The following is a 23,505-nucleotide window of genomic DNA, read 5'->3' as shown; positions in this document are numbered from 1 at the left end:
AGAGGGGGCAGCCAGGAGGGGCCGCGCGCCCCCTCCCCCTCTGGTCCGAATTGGACTAGGAGAGGGGGGGCGGCGCCCCCCTTTCCTTCTCCTTCTCCCCTTCCTTTCCCCCTCCTAGTAGGAGTAGGAAAGAGGGGAGTCCTACTCCTACTAGGAGGAGGACTCCTCCTCCTGGCACGCCAACAAGGGCCGGCCGGCCTCCCCCTTGCTCCTTTATATACGGGGGCAGGGGGCACCCCATAGACAACAACAATTGATCTATTGATCTCTTAGCCGTGTGCGGTGCCCCCCTCCACCATATTACACCTCGATAATATCGTAGCGGTGCTTAGGCGAAGCCCTGCGTCGGTAGAACATCATCATCGTCACCACGCCGTCGTGCTGACGAAACTCTCCCTCAACACTCGGCTGGATCGGAGTTCGAGGGACGTCATCGAGCTGAACGTGTGCTGAACTCGGAGGTGCCGTGCGTTCGGTACTTGATCGGTCGGATCGTGAAGACGTACGACTACATCAACCGCGTTGTGTTAACGCTTCCGCTTTCGGTCTACGAGGGTACGTGGACAACACTCTCCCCTCTCGTTGCTATGCATCACCATGATCTTGCGTGTGCGTAGGAATTTTTTTGAAATTACTACGTTCCCCAACAGTGGCATCCGAGCCTGGTTTTATTCGTTGATGTTATGCACGAGTAGAACACAAGTGAGTTGTGGGCGATATAAGTCATACTGCTTACCAGCATGTCATACTTTGGTTCGGCGGTATTGTGAGATGAAGCGGCCCGGACCGACATTACGCATACGCTTACGCGAGACTGGTTTCACCGTTGCGAGCACTCGTTGCTTAAAGGTGACTGGCGGGTGTCTGTCTCTCTCACTTTAGTTGAACCGAGTGTGGCTACGCCCGGTCCTTGCGAAGGTTAAAACAGCACCAACTTGACAAACTATCGTTGTGGTTTTTGATGCGTAGGTAAGAACGGTTCTTGCTAAGCCCGTAGCAGCCACGTAAAACTTGCAACAACAAAGTAGAGGACGTCTAACTTGTTTTTGCAGGGCATGTTGTGATGTGATATGGTCAAGACATGATACTATATTTTATTGTATGAGATGATCATGTTTTGTAACCGAGTTATCGGCAACTGGCAGGAGCCATATGGTTGTCGCTTTATTGTATGCAATGCAATCGCCCTGTAATGCTTTACTTTATCACTAAGCGGTAGCGATAGTCGTAGAAGCATAAGATTGGTGAGACGACAACGATGCTACGATGGAGATCAAGGTGTCGCGCCGGTGACGATGGTGATCATGACGGTGCTTCGGAGATGGAGATCACAAGCACAAGATGATGATGGCCATATCATATCACTTATATTGATTGCATGTGATGTTTATCTTTTATGCATCTTATCTTGCTTTGATTGACAGTAGCATTATAAGATGATCCCTCACTAAATTATCAAAGTATAAGTGTTCTCCCTGAGTATGCACCGTTGCGAAACTTCTTCGTGCTGAGACACCACGTGTGATCGGGTGTGATAGGCTCTACGTTCAAATACAACGGGTGCAAAATAGTTGCACACGCGGAATACTCAGGTTAAACTTGACGAGCCTAGCATATAACAGATATGGCCTCGGAACACGGAGACCGAAAGGTCGAGCGTGAATCGTATAGTAGATATGATCAACATAGTGATGTTCACCGTTGAAACTACTCCATCTCACGTGATGATCGGACATGGTTTAGTTGATATGGATCACGTGATCACTTAGAGGATTAGAGGGATGTCTATCTAAGTGGGAGTTCTTAAGTAATATGATTAATTGAACTTGAATTTATCATGAACTTAGTACCTGATAGTATCTTGCTTGTCTATGTTAATTGTAGATAGATGGCCCGTGCTGTTGTTCCGTTGAATTTTAATGCGTTCCTTGAGAAAGCAAAGTTGAAAGATGATGGTAGCAATTACACGGACTGGGTCCGTAACTTGAGGATTATCATCATTGCTGCACAGAAGAATTACGTCCTGGAAGCACCGCTGGGTGCCAGGCCTGCTGCAGGAGCAACACCAGATGTTATGAACGTGTGGCAGAGCAAAGCTGATGACTACTCGATAGTTCAGTGTGCCATGCTTTACGGCTTAGAACCGGGTCTTCAACGACGTTTTGAACGTCATGGAGCATATGAGATGTTCCAGGAGTTGAAGTTAATATTTCAAGCAAATGCCCGGATTGAGAGATATGAAGTCTCCAATAAGTTCTACAGCTGCAAGATGGAAGAGAATAGTTCTGTCAGTGAGCATATACTCAAAATGTCTGGGTATAACAATCACTTGATTCAACTAGGAGTTAATCTTTCGGATGATAGCGTCATTGACAGAATTCTTCAATCACTGCCACCAAGCTACAAGAGCTTCGTGATGAACTATAATATGCAAAGGATGAATAAGACGATTCCCGAGCTCTTCGCAATGCTAAAGGCTGCGGAGGTAGAAATCAAAAAGGAGCATCAAGTGTTGATGGTCAATAAGACCACTAGTTTCAAGAAAAAGGGTAAAGGGGAGAAGAAGGGGAACTTCAAGAAGAACAGCAAACAAGTTGCTGCTCAGGAGAAGAAACCCAAGTCTGGACCTAAGCCTGAGACTAAGTGCTTCTACTGCAAGCAGACTGGTCACTGGAAGCGGAACTGCCCCAAGTATTTGGCGGATAAGAAGGATGGCAAGGTGAACAAAGGTATATGTGATATACATGTTATTGATGTGTACCTTACTAATGCTCACAGTAGCACCTGGGTATTTGATACTGGTTTTGTTGCTAATATTTGCAACTCGAAACAGGGGCTACGGATTAAGCGAAGATTGGCTAAGGACGAGGTGACGATGCGCGTGGGAAATGGTTCCAAAGTCGATGTGATCGCGGTCGGCACGCTACCTCTACATCTACCTTCGAGATTAGTTTTAGACCTAAATAATTGTTATTTGGTGCCAGCGTTAAGCATGAACATTATATCTGGATCTTGTTTGATGCGAGACGGTTATTCATTTAAATCAGAGAATAATGGTTGTTCTATTTATATGAGTAATATCTTTTATGGTCATGCACCCTTGAAGACTGGTCTATTTTTTTTTGAATCTCGATAGTAGTGATACACATATTCATAATATTGAAACCAAAAGATGCAGAGTTGATAATGATAGTGCAACTTATTTGTGGCACTGCCGTTTAGGTCATATCGGTGTAAAGCGCATGAAGAAACTCCATACTGATGGACTTTTGGAACCACTTGATTATGAATCACTTGGTACTTGCGAACCGTGCCTCATGGGCAAGATGACTAAAACACTGTTCTCCCTATAGAGAGAGAGCAATAGATTTGTTGGAAATCATACATACAGATGTATGTGGTCCAATGAATATTGAGGCTCGTGGCGGATATCGTTATTTTCTCACCTTCACAGATGATTTGAGCAGATGTGGGTATATCTACTTAATGAAACATAAGTCTGAAACATTTGAAAAGTTCAAAGAATTTCAGAGTGAAGTTGAAAATCATCGTAACAAGAAAATAAATTTTCTACGATCTGATCGTGGAGGAGAATATTTGAGTTACGAGTTTGGTCTTCATTTGAAACAATGCGGAATAGTTTTGCAACTCACGCCACCCGGAACACCACAGCGTAATGGTGTGTCCGAACGTCGTAATCGTACTTTACTAGATATGGTGCGATCTATGATGTCTCTTACTGATTTACCGCTATCGTTTTGGGGTTATGCTTTAGAGACGGCTGCATTCACGTTAAATAGGGCACCATCAAAATCCGTTGAGACGACGCCTTATGAACTGTGGTTTAGCAAGAAACCAAAGTTGTCGTTTCTTAAAGTTTGGGGCTGCGATGCTTATGTGAAAAAACTTCAACCTGATAAGCTCGAACCCAAATCGGAGAAATGTGTCTTCATAGGATACCCAAAGGAGACTATTGGGTACACCTTCTATCACATATCCGAAGGCAAAACTTTTGTTGCTAAATTCGGAAATTTTCTGGAGAAGGAGTTTCTCTCGAAAGAAGTGAGTGGGAGGAAAGTAGAACTTGATGAGATAACTGTACCTGCTCCTTTATTGGAAAGTAGTTCATCACAGAAACCAGTTTCTGCGACACCTACGCCAATTAGTGAGGAAGTTAATGATGATGATCATGAAATTTCAGATCAAGTTATTACTGAACCTCGTAGATCAACCAGAGTAAGATCCGCGCCAGAGTGGTACGGTAATCCTGTTCTGGAGGTTATGTTACTAGACCATGACGAACCTACGAACTATGAAGAAGCGATGGTGAGCCCAGATTCCGCAAAATGGCTTGAGGCCATGAAATCCGAGATGGGATCCATGTATGAGAACAAAGTATGGACTTTGGTTGACTTGCCCGATGATCGGCAAGCCATTGAAAATAAATGGATTTTCAAGAAGAAGACTGACGCTGACGGTAATGTTACTGTCTATAAAGCTCGACTTGTTGCGAAAGGTTTTCGACAAGTTCAAGGGATTGACTACGATGAGACCTTCTCACCCGTAGCGATGCTTAAGTCTGTCCGAATCATGTTAGCAATTGCCACATTTTATGATTATGAAATTTGGCAAATGGATGTCAAAACTGCATTCCTGAATGGATTTCTGGAAGAAGAGTTGTATATGATGCAACCGGAAGGTTTTGTCGATCCAAAGGAAGCTAACAAAGTGTGCAAGCTCCAGCGATCCATTTATGGACTGGTGCAAGCCTCTCGGAGTTGGAATAAACGCTTTGATAGTGTGATCAAAGCATTTGGTTTTATACAGACTTTTGGAGAAGCCTGTATTTACAAGAAAGTGAGTGGGAGCTCTGTAGCATTTCTGATATTATATGTGGATGACATATTACTGATTGGAAATGATATAGAATTTCTGGATAGCATAAAGGGATACTTGAATAAGAGTTTTTCAATGAAAGACCTCGGTGAAGCTGCGTATATATTGGGCATCAAGATTTATAGAGATAGATCAAGACGCTTAATTGGACTTTCACAAAGCACATACCTTGACAAAGTTTTGAAAAAGTTCAAAATGGATCAAGCAAAGAAAGGGTTCTTGCCTGTGTTACAAGGTGTGAAATTGAGTAAGACTCAATGCCCGACCACTGCAGAAGATAGAGAGAAGATGAAAGATGTTCCCTATGCTTCAGCCATAGGCTCTATCATGTATGCAATGCTGTGTACCAGACCTGATGTATGCCTTGCTATAAGTCTAGCGGGAAGGTACCAAAGTAATCCAGGAGTGGATCACTGGACAGCGGTCAAGAACATCCTGAAATACCTGAAAAGGACTAAGGATATGTTTCTCGTTTATGGAGGTGACAAAGAGCTCATCGTAAATGGTTACGTCGATGCAAGCTTTGACACTGATCCGGACGATTCTAAATCGCAAACCGGATACGTGTTTATATTGAACGGTGGAGCTGTCAGTTGGTGCAGTTCTAAACAAAGCGTCGTGGCGGGATCTACGTGTGAAGCGGAGTACATAGCTGCTTCGGAAGCAGCAAATGAAGGAGTCTGGATGAAGGAGTTCATATCCGATCTAGGTGTCATACCTAGTGCATTGGGTCCAATGAAAATCTTTTGTGACAATACTGGTGCAATTGCCTTAGCAAAGGAATCCAGATTTCACAAGAGAACCAAGCACATCAAAAGACGCTTCAATTCCATCCGGGATTTAGTCCAGGTGGGAGACATAGAAATTTGCAAGATACATACGGATCTGAATGTTGCAGACCCGTTGACTAAGCCTCTTCCACGAGCAAAACATGATCAGCACCAAGGCTCCATGGGTGTAAGAATCATTACTGTGTAATCTAGATTATTGACTCTAGTGCTAGTGGGAGACTGAAGGAAATATGCCCTAGAGGCAATAATAAAGTTATTATTTATTTCCTTATGTCATGATAAATGTTTATTATTCATGCTAGAATTGTATTAACCGGAAACATGATACATGTGTGAATACATAGACAAACAGAGTGTCACTAGTATGCCTCTACTTGACTAGCTCGTTGATCAAAGATGGTTATGTTTCCTAGCCATAGACATGAGTTTTCATTTGATTAACGGGATCACATTATTAGGAGAATGATGTGATTGACTTGACCCATTCCGTTAGCTTAGCACTCGATCGTTTGGTATGTTGCTATTGCTTTCTTCATGACTTATACATGTTCCTATGACTATGAGATTATGCAACTCCCGTTTACCGGAGGAACACTTTGTGTGCTACCAAACGTCACAACGTAACTGGGTGATTATAAAGGTGCTCTACAGGTGTCTCCGAAGGTACTTGTTGGGTTGGCATATTTCGAGATTAGGATTTGTCACTCCGATTGTCGGAGGTGTATCTCTGGGCCCTCTCGGTAATGCACATCACTTAAGCCTTGCAAGCATTGCAACTAAAGAGTTTGTTGCAAGATGATGTATTACGGAACGAGTAAAGAGACTTGCCGGTAACGAGATTGAACTAGGTATTAAGATACCGACGATCGGATCTCGGGCAAGTAACATACCGATGACAAAGGGAACAACGTATGTTGTTATGTGGTCTGACCGATAAAGATCTTCGTAGAATATGTGGGAGCCAATATGAGCATCCAGGTTCCGCTATTGGTTATTGACCGGAGACGTGTCTCGGTCATGTCTACATAGTTCTCGAACCCGTAGGGTCCGCACGCTTAACGTTATGATGACAGTTATATTATGAGTTTATATGTTTTGATGTACCGAAGGTTGTTCCGAGTCCCGGATGTGATCACGGACATGACGAGGAGTCTCGAAATGGTCGAGACATAAAGATTGATATATTGGACGACTATATTCGGACATCGGAAATGTTCCGGGTGATTTCGGAGAAAACCGGAGTGCCGGAGGGTTACCGGAACCCCCCCGGGAGAAGTAATGGGCCATATGGGCCTTAGTGGAGAGAGAGAGGGGCAGCCAGGAGGGGCCGCGCGCCCCCTCCCCCTCTGGTCCGAATTGGACTAGGAGAGGGGGGGCGCCGCCCCCCTTTCCTTCTCCTTCTCCCCCTTCCTTTCCCCCTCCTAGTAGGAGTAGGAAAGAGGGGAGTCCTACTCCTACTAGGAGGAGGACTCCTCCTCCTGGCGCGCCAACAAGGGCCGGCCGGCCTCCCCCTTGCTCCTTTATATACGGGGGCAGGGGGGCACCCCATAGACAACAACAATTGATCTATTGATCTCTTAGCCGTGTGCGGTGCCCCCCTCCACCATATTACACCTCGATAATATCGTAGCGGTGCTTAGGCGAAGCCCTGCGTCGGTAGAACATCATCATCGTCACCACGCCGTCGTGCTGACGAAACTCTCCCTCAACACTCGGCTGGATCGGAGTTCGAGGGACGTCATCGAGCTGAACGTGTGCTGAACTCGGAGGTGCCGTGCGTTCGGTACTTGATCGGTCGGATCGTGAAGACGTACGACTACATCAACCGCGTTGTGTTAACGCTTCCGCTTTCGGTCTACGAGGGTACGTGGACAACACTCTCCCCTCTCATTGCTATGCATCACCATGATCTTGCGTGTGCGTAGGAATTTTTTTGAAATTACTACGTTCCCCAACAATTATGTGCAAGATGGCATAATCTGTCATACCACAATAAGGACATGGAATAAAGAGTCGATGAATTTGCAAGAATCATGACATGAAATTGCAACGCGACGGAACTTGAAGATGAATATGGTTGGATGGATGTAAAACATATTGAGAAAGAACATGGTGAAAGGAGTGAAAGGAAGAAAGCATATGACACGAAAGAGAAGCGTAGTGCAACGTGACACTGTAGTAGATCGACCGAGGAAGAAGAAGGTGAACATAAACAATGGATAGAAACCCGATTGAAAAAGAAGCATCGGTTGAGAACAAGAGAGGAAGAGGGACATAACGTACAGAAAAGGGATGTAGAAGAACAGTTGTGCGAAGTATTTGTACAAGGATACTATGTCATATTCACATGATTCCTAGTTTTCATCTCTTTTTTCATCCAATTTCAGCGGAAAGAAGTTTCCGAATGACGACGTACATCAATGGCTATAGACGGTTGCGTAGATGTGTGCCCCTGCGAATTTTCAGATATAGTAGATTTTCTTTCCATAGCCAGTTTATTATCGAACGTGTTCATCAAAAGGTTGAAGGAATGATTTGTATAGAGATCGCAATGATAGCGGCATGCCAATGTAAGGGCACGGGAAGGAGGCCATCGTCACACACGTGGGCTAGAGAACAATGGGGATATCAAGGGTGGCTCCTCTGATTGGCATAGTTGCGCTTCTCGAAAAAGTTTGTTTGTAGCCAGTTGTATCTCCGAAGGCACCAAGGCTGTGGTTCACTATGGAAATATCATATCGGGACGAGCTGACAAGTAGGACGATGCCTTCAACATATAGAGAAAGCACGAATTAATGATAGACGACCACACAACTCTGAAGGAGTGTACCAGCCACGGCAATGTCCATCAGCTTATGAAGTTGCTCCATTGCAAGGATGGATAGGAATGGAAGCCTGCCCTGTTGAAGGCCACGCTTGTGTCAAATCCGATCCGTGGGAACCACATTGACTACGACCTTGGGTGAAGGGGAGGCTAAAATGAGAGCCATCCAATCTTTCCATCCGCTGCCAAAGCCTCGGGGCTTGGACATGCAACATGTCATGATATATCCTTTTTCTTGAATTTATTTCAGGCTTTTTGGTGCTATTCTTTCAGCCGCATGGCGTGTTCGTCAACTGCGAGCCATGTTTACCGACTTTGTCAATCTCGAGATATACCGGACCAGTCTCTCGGAGGTGTGTAGGATATGCTTGCATGCGGTCATATGGACGAGTGTAAAACACTGGTACGTCCAATATAACTGCATGTACAACCATACTTCAATGTTAATCCATGGTTCTCATTGTAAAGTAGAAAGGTGATTTCCTCCGCCTCTCGATAGGCCACCAGAGAAGAGGGGACCGCCGTCTTTTGGAGCACACTGGCATGCTTTCCGGCAGCTAGGATTTATGCAGCTCTCAGCGACAGTGTACCAGTACAGAGGAATAACCATCAAAGTCTGTGAGGCCTAGGTGCATGTGAAATGCGCGGAGGAGAGGAAGACAGAATATATTTAGGTAACACTGCAGTGTAGCCGGCAGGGGAATTCATTCCACTTGTCGTCGTGCTAATCCCATGTTTCAAGTGTCACCTACAAGCTGGATCAAGGTACACCAATCATATGCTTGTTGTCATACGGATATATGCTCATCGAGTCAGAAAGGTTGTATGTGTGGGCTCAGGTGGACCTGCTGAAGGTTCTCGGGCACAGCCCCTTCTGGAGGCCTAATAATGGCCCTAGCCTGGCCCGGCCCAGCCCGGCCCTCTCTGTCTCCCGCGAGAGCCCTATAAAAGGCACTCTTCTCCCCGGTGTGTAGCACATCGTGCATCAGTCCGTACGCCTTGAGCTCTGAGCCACGGAGATTATCACACTGTCACACGAACCACGTAGCTTGCCAAGCTAAGGTAAGCTAGCTAGATAGGGAGGAAGCTATAGCTATAGCCTATAGCTCCCGCCGGCCGAACATGGTGGTGGTGGCCGGAGCTGCTGCTGCTGCTGGTGGTCCTCCCAAGACCAAGATGGCCGGAGGGGAGAAGCTGATCATCCGGTCGGACAAGGTCCGGCTCATTGACATCCTGTCAATGCTGCTCCTCCGGCGGCCCATCACCAGCTACTCCTTCGTCGAAGCCAGCGACCAGACGACGCTCGACGTCGGCGACGAGTCAGGCGGCATCATCGTCCCGCTCACCGAGGTCATCCTCAAGTTCCTCGCCGCCGCATACTGGCCGGCAAAGGTGATCAGCGTCGCCCTCGAGTTCCTCCTCAACTTCGTGGCGCTCAACGGCGGCATGCTTGGCCTTGGCATCATATGGAACATCTTCAGATGTACGTACGCACGAATGCACAGTTGCACACACCACACACGTATTGATTATTTGCACCAAATACGTACGTACGTGCATATAAGAAATTAAGAATCCACCTTGATCATTTGATTAAGTAATAGTTAACTCGTGTTAAACTTCAAAATGAGGGGTAGCATGCATGCACATACCGCTCAGAGGATGATGTAAAAAAGAATATTTATTTTAACTCACAAACATGTATTCGCAAGTAAAATCTAGTGAACCAACAAATTGATGATGTTTATTAAACGTTCATATGGTGAATGACATCATATGAACCGGGATAATATACATTGTACTGAACGGAATGTCAATGCAGGCAAGCTTGTGATACCGCTGGACCGGGAGGCACCCGACTTCCGGACGATAATCGGGATGATCGACGGGAGGACGGAGCTGAAGCCAGCCACGCTAGAGGTGACCGGCGGTGGCGACATGCGGCAGCTGCAGGTGCACGACACGGTGGTCTTTGGCGAAGCCGAAGACCTGGAGAGCGGCGGGTGCACCGTGGCGGCACTCCTCGTCCAGCAGCAGTACCTCGTCCCTGAGGTCACCGTCATGGCGGCTAAGATCGCATACGAGAACCATGCATATATTGAGAACGTGGTCAACAACGTCTGGAAGGTAATTACACAAGTATATAAAATGATCGAAAGTCCATTTCTGCACCCAGCTCGTCTACACCCACATTGACGAAAAAAATTCAAAACAAATACTAGAAAATTTTCAAAAAAATTATTTTTTTTATGCGGTAGACAATTTGATGCGTGAGGACTACTCCAATTTTTAAATCATTTGGACATCTAGAAGCTCTCAGCAAAAAAGACAAATTGGGGGTCTATAAAAATGTTTATTGTTTCTGTACTGTTTTGGTTCGATTTGTCTTTTTTTTAGAGCTACTCAAAAGTCCAAATGACTTGAAATTTGAAGCAGGCCTCACGCATCAAGTTGTCTACCGCACACAAAAATTGGAATTTTTTTGAAGTTTTTTGAATTTTTACGAATTCTTGTCTAACCGGGTGCAGATGAGCTTGGCACCGAAACACCCTACTCATGAATGATCCCGTAATAATCAGAAAAATGAACAAACAGTCGTGCATACACACCCACACATTGCAATGGGAGAAAAGGTGACAAATGTGTGAAATTTGTCTACACAACTTTTTTGCCTTGAGATTTTACATCGCACCCTTTTTCGATAAAGGGCGACTTTACTAAATTATAATGTAGCATCAAAGAATACTGAACATAATAAACATCCGGTCTCTATATAACTAAGATAGACACAATATTAACTCACACACATAAGACATGTCTAAATCCAAAGGAGCATCCATTTCTAAATTGACGGAGTACTGCTCCTCCAGTGTTTTATGCCTCGTATCTCATAACAGTTTTTCAGTCGCTTTTGAAATGGCAATACAAACGGAATATTTATAACTTTGTGTGTATCGTGATGATTTGCAGTTCAATTTCGTGGGGTTCTACAACGGTTGGAACAGTAAGCAGCAAAAACACAATCTACAATTTTTTTTGAGAATCTATCTACAATATTTAATATTTTCGCCGTTTGAAAATACTTGTCGGAAAAATGGATGCATCTAAAATAGATGGATGATCCCATCTATCTATATGTACGGATGCAGAGTTCCTGCATCAGGACACCACGCAGGCGTTCGTGATGACGGACAGGGCCAAGGACGCGAGCGCGGTGGTGCTGGCTTTCCGGGGCACAGAGCCGTTCAACACCAAGGACTGGTCGACGGACGTGGAGCTGTCGTGGCTGGGCTTGGGCGCCATGGGCAACGTCCACCTCGGCTTCCTCAAGGCGCTCGGGCTCCAGGAGGTGAATGAGGAGAAAGCCGAGCGCGCCTTCCCCCGCAAGGACAAGGGCACCGCCCCCAAGGGCAAGTTCTTCGCCTACTACCAGCTCCGCGAGGTGGTCCGGGAGCAGCTCAAGAAGCACCCCGCCGCGCGGCTCATCGTGACGGGGCACAGCCTCGGCGGCGCGCTGGCCGCCATCTTCCCGGCGCTCCTGGCGCTGCACGGGGAGAAGGACCTCCTAGGCAGGCTGGGCGACGTGCTGACCTACGGGCAGCCGCGCGTCGGCGACAGTAACTTCGTGGACTTCCTAAGCGCCGCAACCAAGGCGGCGCGCTACGACCGCGTGGTGTACCGGTACGACATCGTGCCCCGGGTGCCGTTCACGGCGCCCGTGGCCAAGTACAGCCACGGCGGGACCTGCGTGTACTACAACGGATGGTACGACGGCAAGGAACTCGCCGGCGATGAGCCCGACCCCAACTACTTCGACCCGCGGTACGTGCTGTCCAAGTATGGCAACGCGGTGGGCGACCTGGTGAAGGGGGCGTTCCTCTGGGCCAGCGCCGGCCGCGACTACCGCGAGGGCCTATGCTCCCTGTTATACCGTTGCGGTGGCCTGATCTTCCCCGGCTTCGCGTCGCACAGCCCACGCGATTACGTCGATGCCGTCCGCCTCGGCCGCATCGCGCCTAAGCAAATTTAAGACAGCGATCGGGCGGCTGGAAAGATGAGGGTCGATGAATAAATCGCTTTATGTCGCTGTGTGTGCAAGTTTTTTTTCGGCCTCTTGTGTGTGCAAGGTGTGTGTGCACTATTGTCTGAATAATACCATGGGTGAGTGTAACCCGCTGTGACCACTAATATATGTCTGAAATATATCATAAATTTAAAATTATTGTATTCTCTCGCAAAATATGTTCATATCATAAATTATTTTACTACAATTTTTATGCAATTTTATGAGTAAAAGTTTCTTACTGACTTTTATGTATATTAGAAGTGAAACTGTCGACAAGCAAAATTGTAAATTGAGTTGGGCTAGAACATGAGACCCCAAACTCTCGCTCGACAGCGTCCCATCGTCCATCAAGGTCGCAAGGGCTCGACCATATCTGGCAGGCCGACGACGTAGGGCGTGTTTGGTTCAAGTTTTGAACAGTAGTTGCATTGCATACACTTCTCAACCTAGCCTGCTTGAGCAAAAACAGCCCCAAATGCGTCATCTTCAAGTTGTTTGGTTGCCTGCATCTAGGGTCCCTGCATTAGGTAATACGCAAGTGCACTTTGTTTGGTTGCCTACATTAGCCCAAGCAGCACATGAACACGGTGTTTGGTTGCCCGCATGAGGTATGATTAAGAGCTAGCACTTGCACTTAGCACACAGGGTTAAGAGCTAGCAGAGGGAGGGGGAGAAGAAATGCAGTGTGCGCCGGACCATGGCGATTGCAGTGGATAGTGGCTGTGGCGCCGTGTCCGACATGACGAGCATGGAGTCGTGGACGAGCGACCCCGTCGGCGGCACGGCGAGCGACACCGTCGACGAACTAGTTGCGGTGCTCGCGCAAAGACAGTCGACAGAGGAGGAGAATGCAGTGCTCGTGCCATGGTATCGTCGGTGCAGTGGACGAGAGAGGAGGCCGAGATGAATGAAGCCGGAAATGACTCTTAGTAGGGAGGGAGAGAGGAGACCAAGATGATCGACCCCGTCGGCGGCGCGACGAACTACAGTGTGCACGGAGAAAGAGGACACAAGAAAGCAGTGTGCACGTCATTGCAGCGTCAGTGCAGTAGGAGGACGACAGAGAGTAGGCCGAGATGAGCGACACCGTAAACGACTCTAGTGTAGTAGGACGTGGGCAAGCAGATCAAGGGGAGTCGGCGTCGAGAGGGACGAATAGGAGGACTCTGAGCAGAGGACAGAGGAGCTCGACATGGCGGCGTCAGTGCAGTAGACTGCTGCTCAAAGAGAGATGAAGCTACGATCGTCGAAACAAAAAACTTACAACACGAATGTTGTGAGGAACTGCGAGATTAGGCTGCTGGTCAAAGGAAATTTCAAACGATCGATCGTGCACGACGAATCTGACAAAATTCGTCAAAAATAGCTTCAAACGGGAAGACGAAATTAAGAACTTACGACCGACGAAACTACGAACCGATCGCCTGAATGGAACCGTAGCATCGAGGTGCATCTTTTTCGTGTAGAGCTTACCTCGAATCGAAGCATCGTTGTGTAGATCGAAAGGGGCTAGGAAGGACAGAATTAGAGGGAAGGTTACTGGAGGTAGGAGAAGATAAGCACGCACAGGGTGCATACCAGCTCGTATCCCTCCCATCTCCCCTAGTGCAAGTGGCCCACCTTGTGCGGTCGCCTCAGCCTGGCTCGCTAGAAACTGCCGATCTGAGCGTTTCCAGCGAGCCAGGCCCAAGTGTGCTTTAAGGTCTGTGCCATGCGGGCCGCACAGTAAATGCAGGCAACCAAACAGGCCACTTTCTTCCCGCGCGGGCCAGGCTGGGCCTAATGCGGGCAACCAAACACGCCCGTAGAGTATGCACTACAGTAATCACCTACTTTGTCGTCTGCCAAGGCAGACGGCAAAGGCATGGAAGGCGGACGGCAAATGCCTTTGCCGTCTGTCGCGGACGGCAAAAGGGGCCAGCAAAGAAAGGATCGGCAAAGACCTTCTTTGCCGTCTGCTTCCAGACGCGGACGGCAAAGGAGCCTTTGCCATCAGCCGCGGACGGCAAAGAAAGCCGACGGCAATAAATTCGCTGTTAGTCCGTTAGGTGGCTAACGGCAGTCATTGCCGTCCGTGGCTGACGGCAAAGAGCATCAGACCTTTGTCGTCTGCCACTGTAGGCAAATTGACCAAATGGTCAGCTGCTAGGAAACACAGGTGGTTGCCACGTGGCTTCTTTGCTGTCCGCGGTGGACGGCAAAGAGCCCGTTGCCGTCGGTGGCAGATGGCAAAGAGCCTGCATTGCCTCTTTTTTTCTGTTTTTTCTTATACCCAACAATTTTCACAACAAATAGATGATACATATATATTTTTCACATGGCAAGTTCATAGCAAACATATGAGATATCCAACACACATAATTTCATCATACATGCATAGTTTCATCAACCATACATAGCAAGTTCCACATACATGCATCCAACCATGCATATTACAATAGTGTCATCCTACCATACATGCATAGTTCATCGATACAAAAGAAACATAGTTCATCCAAACAAGCACTCCATCTATGCAAGCTTCCGTGAAGCGAATGAATTCTGCAAAATGTGAAATAAGAAAGTTAGAAGAAGAAGATTAGAAGAAGAAGAAGAAGAAGAAGAAGAAGAAAAATAAGAAGAAGAATATATGACATTTATGAGCTAATTTAGATGAAATTGATCGTTTGAGCTAACATAGGTGAAATGGATCGTTTATGAGCTAACCTAGGTGAAATGGATCGCTTATGAGCTAACTTAGGTAAAATGCATCATTTTAGAGCTAACCTAGGTAAGATGAATCATTTTGGAGCTAACCTAGGTAAGATGGGTCATTTTAGAGCTAACTTAGGTAAAATGGATCATTTATGAGCTAAGTAAGGTAAAATGGGTCATTTTAGAGCTAACTTAGGTAAAATGATCGTTTATGAGCTAACTAAGGTAAAATGGATCATTTTAGAACTAACTTAGGTAAAATGGATCGTTTATGAGCTAACTAAGCTAATAATGCCATTTTTGACATAAGTAAGCTAAGTACATGTCATTATTGAGCAAACCTAGTTAACTAAGCATATTAGAGATAACTTTGGTCATTTTGGAGAAAACAAAGCTAAGTATAGATCGTTTTAGAGCTAACTTAGGTAAAATGGATGGTTTTGGAGGTCAGTAAGCTTATTAAGTCATTTTGGAGGAAATAAAGCTAAGTCTAGGTCTTTATGCATTTGTTAAGCAAAACACTAGAGAAACTTACCGTGATCATGGAGGTGTGGGAGCGGGCTGGCTCGTGCCGGTACCTGGAGAAGGATCGTGCGATGCTTGTCTGGAGTTACGCTGCACCAAAGATCATTTCCAATGTCTCGTTAGCATGATGGCACTCAAATGTTAAGACTAGCAAGTAGTGTCCATTCAAATTAAACTCACCGTCGTCCCAGGAGCAATCAATGGCATCGGCGGAGCGGTCTGACCGGACTTCTCGCACACAGACTGCACATTTGGTTTTGATGACTCAGTCATACTAGTTAGTAATGAGACAAACACTACATGAATGTTTTGGCTAATCAGCAGAAGAAACTTACCACAAGGAGCTCGTACATTGCCCTTGCCTGCATGTCATTCCGTGCCCTCTCCTCCTCCAACGTCTTTGTCGTCCTCTCCTCCAACTCCCGCCGCCTCTCCGCCGCCTCCGACAGAAGTTTTTCCGTTCTATCTCTCTCACTCTGTATAGCAGCCTGCAACACCACTCCTCGTTAGCATTTGTAATCATTGATGGAAGCGCACACAATGTAATGGCGAAAGATAGCTGAGTACGTATAACTAACCTTGAAGGCGAGTTGGACTGGCCGTTCACGAGGCCTTATCTCAGGAGCGGATTTCGACTGGCGCGCCTTGATCTCCGGGAGAGTGCTAGGACAACGGATAAGTCCATCTCCAATGGCTATCGAGCCATGGGACCTCCCGCCACCAGCTATCATCACCAGCTCTGGATCAATGGGACCCTGGCTCGGGTTAAAGTCCTCGCCTTCCCTTGATATCTATATTTCACGAGCTTGTCGTGGGAGGAGATGTTGGTGAAGTTGTTTGCATCATCGAGGTCAGACGGAGAGAATGCCTTGACTTTCTTGTAAGAGGCAGTATGGGCCATGGCATAGAGGTCGTACACCTCTGGCACCTTATCCGCCTTATTGTAGCGTGCCTGAAAGAGAGAAACAACGTAAATTAGTAATTAAAGGGCTCAAGCTAGCATGATGAATGAATTGCATGAATCATGAAGCAAACCACATACCCAGTTCCGCCCGAACTGATATAAGTTGGAGCTGCCTTGATGGTGTGGCACACCTTCCATTTGGGCACGTTTGTCCTTGGCCGCGTTGTGGACGGCTAGCCATTATTTTGAGCACCACTCATTGACCAACACCTCCCAACAATCCATCCGATCCGCACACCATCTCGGAGGCGCCTAAGTTAGCAAATAGAAACTTGAGCGCTACGGCTATGAATTACTAAATGAAGGAAGTAAGTACAAGGCCTTAAGAATTACCTTCATGTATTGCTCCTTAGTCAGGAACTTCTCGCGGCACGCCGGCTTGGGCTTCTTGATACCACGCAAGGCCTAGTAGTCTCGAACAGCCTGCACCCGAGCCTCGTGCCGTAAGTTCTGTAGTACGTGCTTGCAGACGTTCTCGATAATATTTGCCGCCTCCTCCTCGTATCCCTCCTCACACCTGTAGAATGTCTGCAATCAAATGAGACAATATTGATTAGGACAATTAATAACTAGCTAGTTGAAGATTTTTAATTGTGTAAAGGAGAAATTACCCAGAACTTTCTGATCACCATGTCTGCCCTCGTGTTGCACAAGACACCGTCGATAATCTCACCCGACGGGGCCGGGGCAGCCAAGTAGTGCTCCCAGTTCAATCCAAGCTCTGGAAGCCGACCCTCACCAGGCAACGTGACAAACCCCGGGAAGTTTTGCCGGCAAAGCACTCCAAGGACGGAGTTGGGCCGGCGGACCTTCTCATGGTGGTCCCAACCCCTGCAGCATGACAAGGCCAACACATTAGATATTTGAAGAAACGTGAATGCAGAAGGTACAAAATTATTAAATGCACTTACCTCTCCTCATCAGGGAAAATCAACCACCTCTGCTCGCGGGTCGCCGGCACGGACGGGAGCCGTGTACAACCACGCTGGTAGACGGTGCCCCCTCCTCCTCAATATCAGTCGGCTCCCCGCCATCATCAGCATGGCTACTCGGCCCCTCAGGCTGATCCGGCCAGGTACCCCATCCAGACGTGTGCTCGTCCGGGGTCTCGTGGGCCCAACTATCGTGGGCCGAAGGCCCGTGGACCCAAGGCTCATGGACCGGAGTCTGTGTAGCCTCCTCCTCAGACGAGTCCACCCTAGCAGTCACGTGCTCAGGTGAAACAGCAGGGGGTGGCAGCGAGGAAGGCACCCTAGCAGTCACGTGCTCGGGTGAAACAACTGGGGGTGGCGGCGAGGAAGGCACCCTAGCAGTCACCCTACCTCCTCTCCCGCGACCACGTGCCCCAGCTCCTCTCTTCTTTCCTCCCTTTCCTCGTCCCCTGCTGGGCACCGCGGTTGATGAAGAAGGGCCCGGCGGTGTCGCCATACTGTCCAGCAATGCTCGGCGGATTTGTGCGGGTGGAATGGAAGACCTCCCACCACGCGCCGACGAAGAAGGGGACTCGGAGCGCTCCGGACCAGCGCCCACCATCTTTCAACACCTGCCATGACAAAGAGTAAACGAAATTAATACAACATAAAAAATACCGACATGAATAATAATATATGATGTTTTTCATAACAAAATCAAAAAATATATATGATGTTTAAATCTACCCGATCAACACAATTATATATGATGTTTCTCATAACAAAATCGAAAAATATATGATGTCAGGGTGTTGGGGGTCGAGGTCGGGGTCGGGGTGCCGTGTCGGGGTCGGGGTGTTGTTTCGGGGTCGGGGTGTCGGGGGTCGGGGTGTTGTTTCGGGGTCGGGGTGTCGGGGGTCGGGGGTCGGGGTGTCGAGGTGTCGGGGTCGGGGTGTGGTGTCAGGGTGTCGGGGGTCGGGGTCGGGGTGTCGGGCCGGGGTGTAGGGGTGGCGTGTCGGGGGTCGGGGTGTGGGTCGCGGTCGGGGCACGTGACAGCCTTTTCTTCTTCTCTTCTTCTCCTCCTCCTCCTCCTCCTCTTCTCCTCTTCCTCCTCCTCCTCCTCCTCCTCTTCCTCCCTCCTCCTCCTCCTCCTCCTCCTCTTCTTCTTCTTCTTCTTCTTCTTCTTCTTCTTCTTCTTCTTCTTCTTCTTTCTTCTTCTTCTTTTCTTTCTTCTTCTCCCTCCTCCTCTTCCTCCTCCTCCTCCTCCTCCTCCTCTTCTTTCTTCTTCTTCTTCTTCTTCTTCTTCTTCTTCTTCTTCTTCTTCTTCTTCTTCTTCTTCTTCTTCTTCTTCTTCTTCTTCTTCTTCTTTTCTTTCTTCTTCTCCCTCCTCCTCTTCCTCCCTCCTCCTCCTCCTTCTACTCTGCTTCTTCTTCTGAACTAAAACTAAAACTAATCTAAAATAAACTAAACTAAAAATAAAAACTAAAACTATACTGAAACTGAAACTGAAACTAAAGTAAAACTATAACTAAAACTAGTCATTCTAGCACTAAAACTAAACTGAATCTAACACTAACAATTAAACAGCAAAAAAATAAAAAAATAACTCACTGGAGCGGTGGCGCCGAGCCGGCAGGGAGGCGGGGGCGATGGGGCCGCGGTGGCGCCGGGTGGTGGGCGGGTGGTGGGGGCGCCGGGGTGGTGGGGACGGCAGGGCGCCGGGGTGGTGGGGGCGGCGGGGCGGTGGGGCGGTCGGGCGGTCGGGCGGCGACGTGGTGGGGCGGCGGGGCGGCAGGGTCGTGGGGCGACGAGGCGTCGGCGCGTGGGGGCGGCGGGGTGGTGGGTCGACGGGGCAAGCGGCGGCGGGTGGCGGGGGCGGCGGCGGCGGGCGGCGGGGGCTGCTCTGGTCGTCGGGGAGGAGAGAGGGAGAGAAACAGAGAGAAGGGGCGGGGTGGGGCTCGGCCGTTAGTTAGGTCACTTCTTTGCCGTCCGCCCACCATTTGCCGTCCGCTTTGTTTAAGTTTTTCCAATTAGTTCGTTTAGTGGGGCCAACTCTCTCTTTGCCGTCAGCCAGCGGACGGCAAAGAATCTTTGTCGTCCGCTAGCGGACGGCAAAGAACAGGCTGATGGCAAAGACCTTATTTGCCGTCAGCCTGTTCTTTGCCGTCCGTTTTCTGTAAGCGGACAGCAAAGACCTTCTTTGTCGTCCGCCAGCGGACGGCAAAGAACTGGCAGACGGCAAATAAGCTAATTCCAGTAGTGATGGTCGCCTATAAACGGGCTTGAGAACTTTCATCCATTGACTAAATTTTGGGAGGTGGACCAAAAAAAGGCTTCGCAGCCTACGTAATGATGTGGAGGAGGTACTCACCACGTCGTCTTCCGGCCAGGTGGGCCGAGCCGAGGAATATTCCGGCAGACTTGACGCATATTTCAAGACTTGAAGGTCGTCTACAACACGATTACCATATACGCAGCTGACTTATCTGTAACCCTAGTCTCCCTATCTCTACTCTTAAATAGAGTTGGTGATGATGGTGTGCCGGCCATCCTGCAATATAAGCCGTCTGATCTATATCTGACGGATAGGAAGGAAACTATGGCAATTTGCAAAAAGATACCCACACCCCTCTCCACATTTGCATATAAGGCCTTTCCTCGTTCATCCTTATCTCCCACAATCTTATTGTTGAGCAATTAAAAAAGGAAGTCTTTGAAACAATCTGGCACGATGGCCGCTGCCGGCGCCGTCCGTCCCCATGCCTCCGCGCAGTCCGACCACCGGTCACTATCACTCCCCACTCCTCCTCATCTTATCTCTCATCTTTTTCGAGATATCATTTTGTTGATGAAATTCTCGAGACACCATTTTTTCGATAAAATTCTCGAGATATCATTAGTTTTTACACATAAGATTACTCCTGCATGGGTCAATGACAACATGTGTTTTATAAAAAATGCATCTTGATGTTCCGTGCAATGCACCGGCTTCTTGCTAGTTATCAATATAAACCAAGGGGTAGGTCTCGTAGGTGGCACGCAACAATCTCATGGTAGATTACCTGTACTTTATACTCTATCCCAAATCAATACAAACACAAGCGAGAGGTAAGGTATTATCTCTTCGAGAGAGCCCAAACCTGGGTAAAACCTCGTCTCCTTGTTACCATGGTATCTAGACTAGTAGCTCGGCCCCTGATAACCCACAAGTATAGGGGTTCGCAACAGTTTTCGAGGGTAGAGTATTCAACCCAAATTTATAGATTCGACACAAGGGGAGCCAAAGAGTATTTGTAAGTATTAGCGGTTGAGTTGTCAATTCAACCACACCTGGAGATTAAATATATGCAGCAAAGTGATCAATAGCACATTAATATGATAGTTTGATAGTAGTAGTGATGATAGCACTGGTAACGGTAACAGCAATAAAAGTTTTGTAGCAGTTGTAACAGTAGCAAAAACAATAGTAACTTAGCAAGAACAATATATGGAAAACTCGTAGGCATTGGATCGGTGCATTCATTGAAAGATACTCATCATATAACAGTCATAACCTAGGGCGACACAGAACTAGATCCAGTTCATAAATATAATATTGGACCGGTGCTTATGAAAAAAAATTTGCATGACATCTTTTGTCCTACCCTCCCGTGGCAGCGGGGTCCATAAGGAAACTAAGGGATATTAAGGCCTCATTTTAATATAAAACTGGAATAAAGCATTAGCACATAGTGAATACATGAACTATTTAAACTACGGTCACCACCGGAAAGTATCCCAATTATTGTCACCCCGGGGTTTACGAATCATAACACGTAATAGGTGCATATGACTTGCAAGATCGGATCTAGAACATAGATATAATTGTGAAAACATAAACGGTTCAGATCTGAAATCATGCCACTCGGGCCCTAATGACAAGCATTAAGCATGGCAAACTTATAGCAACATCATTCTCAGAACATAATCGATACTAGGGATCAAGCCCTAACAAAACTACCTCGATTACATGATGAATCTCATCCAACTCGGTTGGCCCTTTTTTTTATCGTTGCCACGTGAAGTTCGCTCGCGAGCGATCGATCAATTTGCTGGTTCAACTATGTTTTTCTTTTCTCTTTTTTTGTTTCTTCTCCGGTTTTCTTCATTTTTTGTTATTTCTTTCATTTTTCACCTATTTTTCATTTTATTCACAGTTTTCTTTGGGTTTTTTTTTCTATTTTTTTGTTTCTTTCTCGGATGTCATTGCTTTTTTATTTTTTATGTGTTTATTTATCATAATTTTTTTGCTTTTCTTGGTTTCTTTCTTCGTTTTTTCTAGTGTTTAATTGGTTTTTATTTTTTTCATTGTACTTTCCTCGTTTTTTCATTTCCATTCTTTTTGCATTGGTTTCTTCGTCTTTTCATTTATTTTCTTTTTGTTTTATTGGCTTTCTTCATATTTCTTTTTTTTTTGTAGATTTTTTTATCATTTTTTAGTTCAACACGTGTTAACCTTTAGTACACATTCAACATTTTTCTTATACATCAGAAACATTTTTTATATACACCCTTAATATTTCCAAATACATGATTACCATTTTTTATGTCTACTTTGTCCATACATATATATTTTTTATTTATATCCGATACACATTTAGCATCTTTCAAATACAATTTAACATACTTTGAATACATGGTCAAATTTTTTCTATACACATTTAATGTTTTTTGAAAGATGCTTGATTAACATTTTTCAAGTGCAAGATTAAGAAAATTATTACAAGCTCAACATTATTCTATACACATTTAACATTATCTCAAATGTTTGATTAACATTTTCTAAATACATTCTCAATAATTTTCTATATGCATTTAACTTTTTTTTGTAAAATGCTAGATTAACATTTTTCAAGTACAAGATTAACATTTTTTAGTACATGGTCAAAAAAAATTATACACATTTAACATTTTTCAAAATGCTTGATTAATATTTTTAAAGTGCAAGATTAACATTTTTCTAATACATTGCCAACATTTTTCTATACACATTTAACATTTTTGAAAATGCTTGATTAGCTATTTTCAAGTATAGGTTTAACATTTTTGGAATACATGGTAAATATTTTTTTCAAAATGGTTGATTAATATTTTTCAAGTACAAGATTGACATGTTTCAATACATAGTCAACATTTTTTCTATAAACATTTAACTTTTTTTACAAATGATTTATTAAATTTTTTAATGTATAAAATTAACGTTTTTTGAATATTATCAACTTTTTTTATACATAGTTAGCATTTTTCTGCAAAATGCTTGATTAACATTTTTCTAATACATGGTAAACATTGTCTCTATACACAATTAACATTTTTCATATGCTTGATTAACAGTATTCAAACACAAGATTAACATTTAAAAAATACATGGTCAACATTTTCTATTCAAATTTAACATTTTTCAAAATGATTGATTAACAATTTAAAAGTACAAGATTAACATTTTTTAATACATGGCAACATTCTTTCTATACACATACACATTTAAAAAAATGTGAATGCTTGATAAAGATTGTACAAACACTTATTTAACATATTTTTTCAAATGGTTGATAAACATTTTGTTTGATACATTATCAAAATTTTCACACACATTATATTTATTTTATACATGAGAAACATTTACTATATACACATTTAACACTGTTCAAATTCTTGGATAACATTTTTTCTAGTGTTTTTATGCAAACTTTTTTCATAATATATTTATTTAGAATATTTGGAAGTATAAACTAAAGTAAACAAAGGAAAGCAAAAAACGAAAAGAAAAAACGTGAAAAAAAAAACGATGCTGT

The 23,505-nt window shown here is 45.6% G+C and overlaps 1 protein-coding gene across 1 annotated transcript; it reads left to right on the top strand.

Annotated features, from left to right (window-relative positions):
- Positions 1–9,486: 9,486 nt before the first annotated feature.
- LOC109776450 (triacylglycerol lipase OBL1) lies at positions 9,487–12,751 on the top strand. Its single transcript, XM_020335093.4, has 4 exons — positions 9,487–9,994; positions 10,334–10,638; positions 11,482–11,515; positions 11,661–12,751. The coding sequence occupies exons 1-4, from the start codon at positions 9,634–9,636 to the stop codon at positions 12,539–12,541; spliced, it is 1,581 nt and encodes a 526-aa protein (XP_020190682.1). The 5' UTR covers positions 9,487–9,633; the 3' UTR covers positions 12,542–12,751.
- The last annotated feature ends 10,754 nt before the right edge of the window (positions 12,752–23,505 follow it).

The sequence above is a fragment of the Aegilops tauschii genome, chromosome 3 (assembly GCF_002575655.3).
Source record: "Aegilops tauschii subsp. strangulata cultivar AL8/78 chromosome 3, Aet v6.0, whole genome shotgun sequence".
Taxonomy (NCBI): domain Eukaryota; kingdom Viridiplantae; phylum Streptophyta; class Magnoliopsida; order Poales; family Poaceae; genus Aegilops; species Aegilops tauschii.
Note: the sequence above shows the minus strand (reverse complement) of the source record. Positions and strands in the feature narration are given on the sequence as shown.

Bases quoted from the DNA above. Each gene is read 5' to 3' on its own strand.
- LOC109776450 (XM_020335093.4), top strand. From the start codon at position 9,634: ATGGTGGTGGTGGCCGGAGCTGCTGCTGCTGCTGGTGGTCCTCCCAAG. The intron at 9,995-10,333 runs GTACGTACGCAC...ATGTCAATGCAG, and splicing joins CATATGGAACATCTTCAGAT to GCAAGCTTGTGATACCGCTG. The intron at 10,639-11,481 runs GTAATTACACAA...GATGATTTGCAG, and splicing joins TGGTCAACAACGTCTGGAAG to TTCAATTTCGTGGGGTTCTA.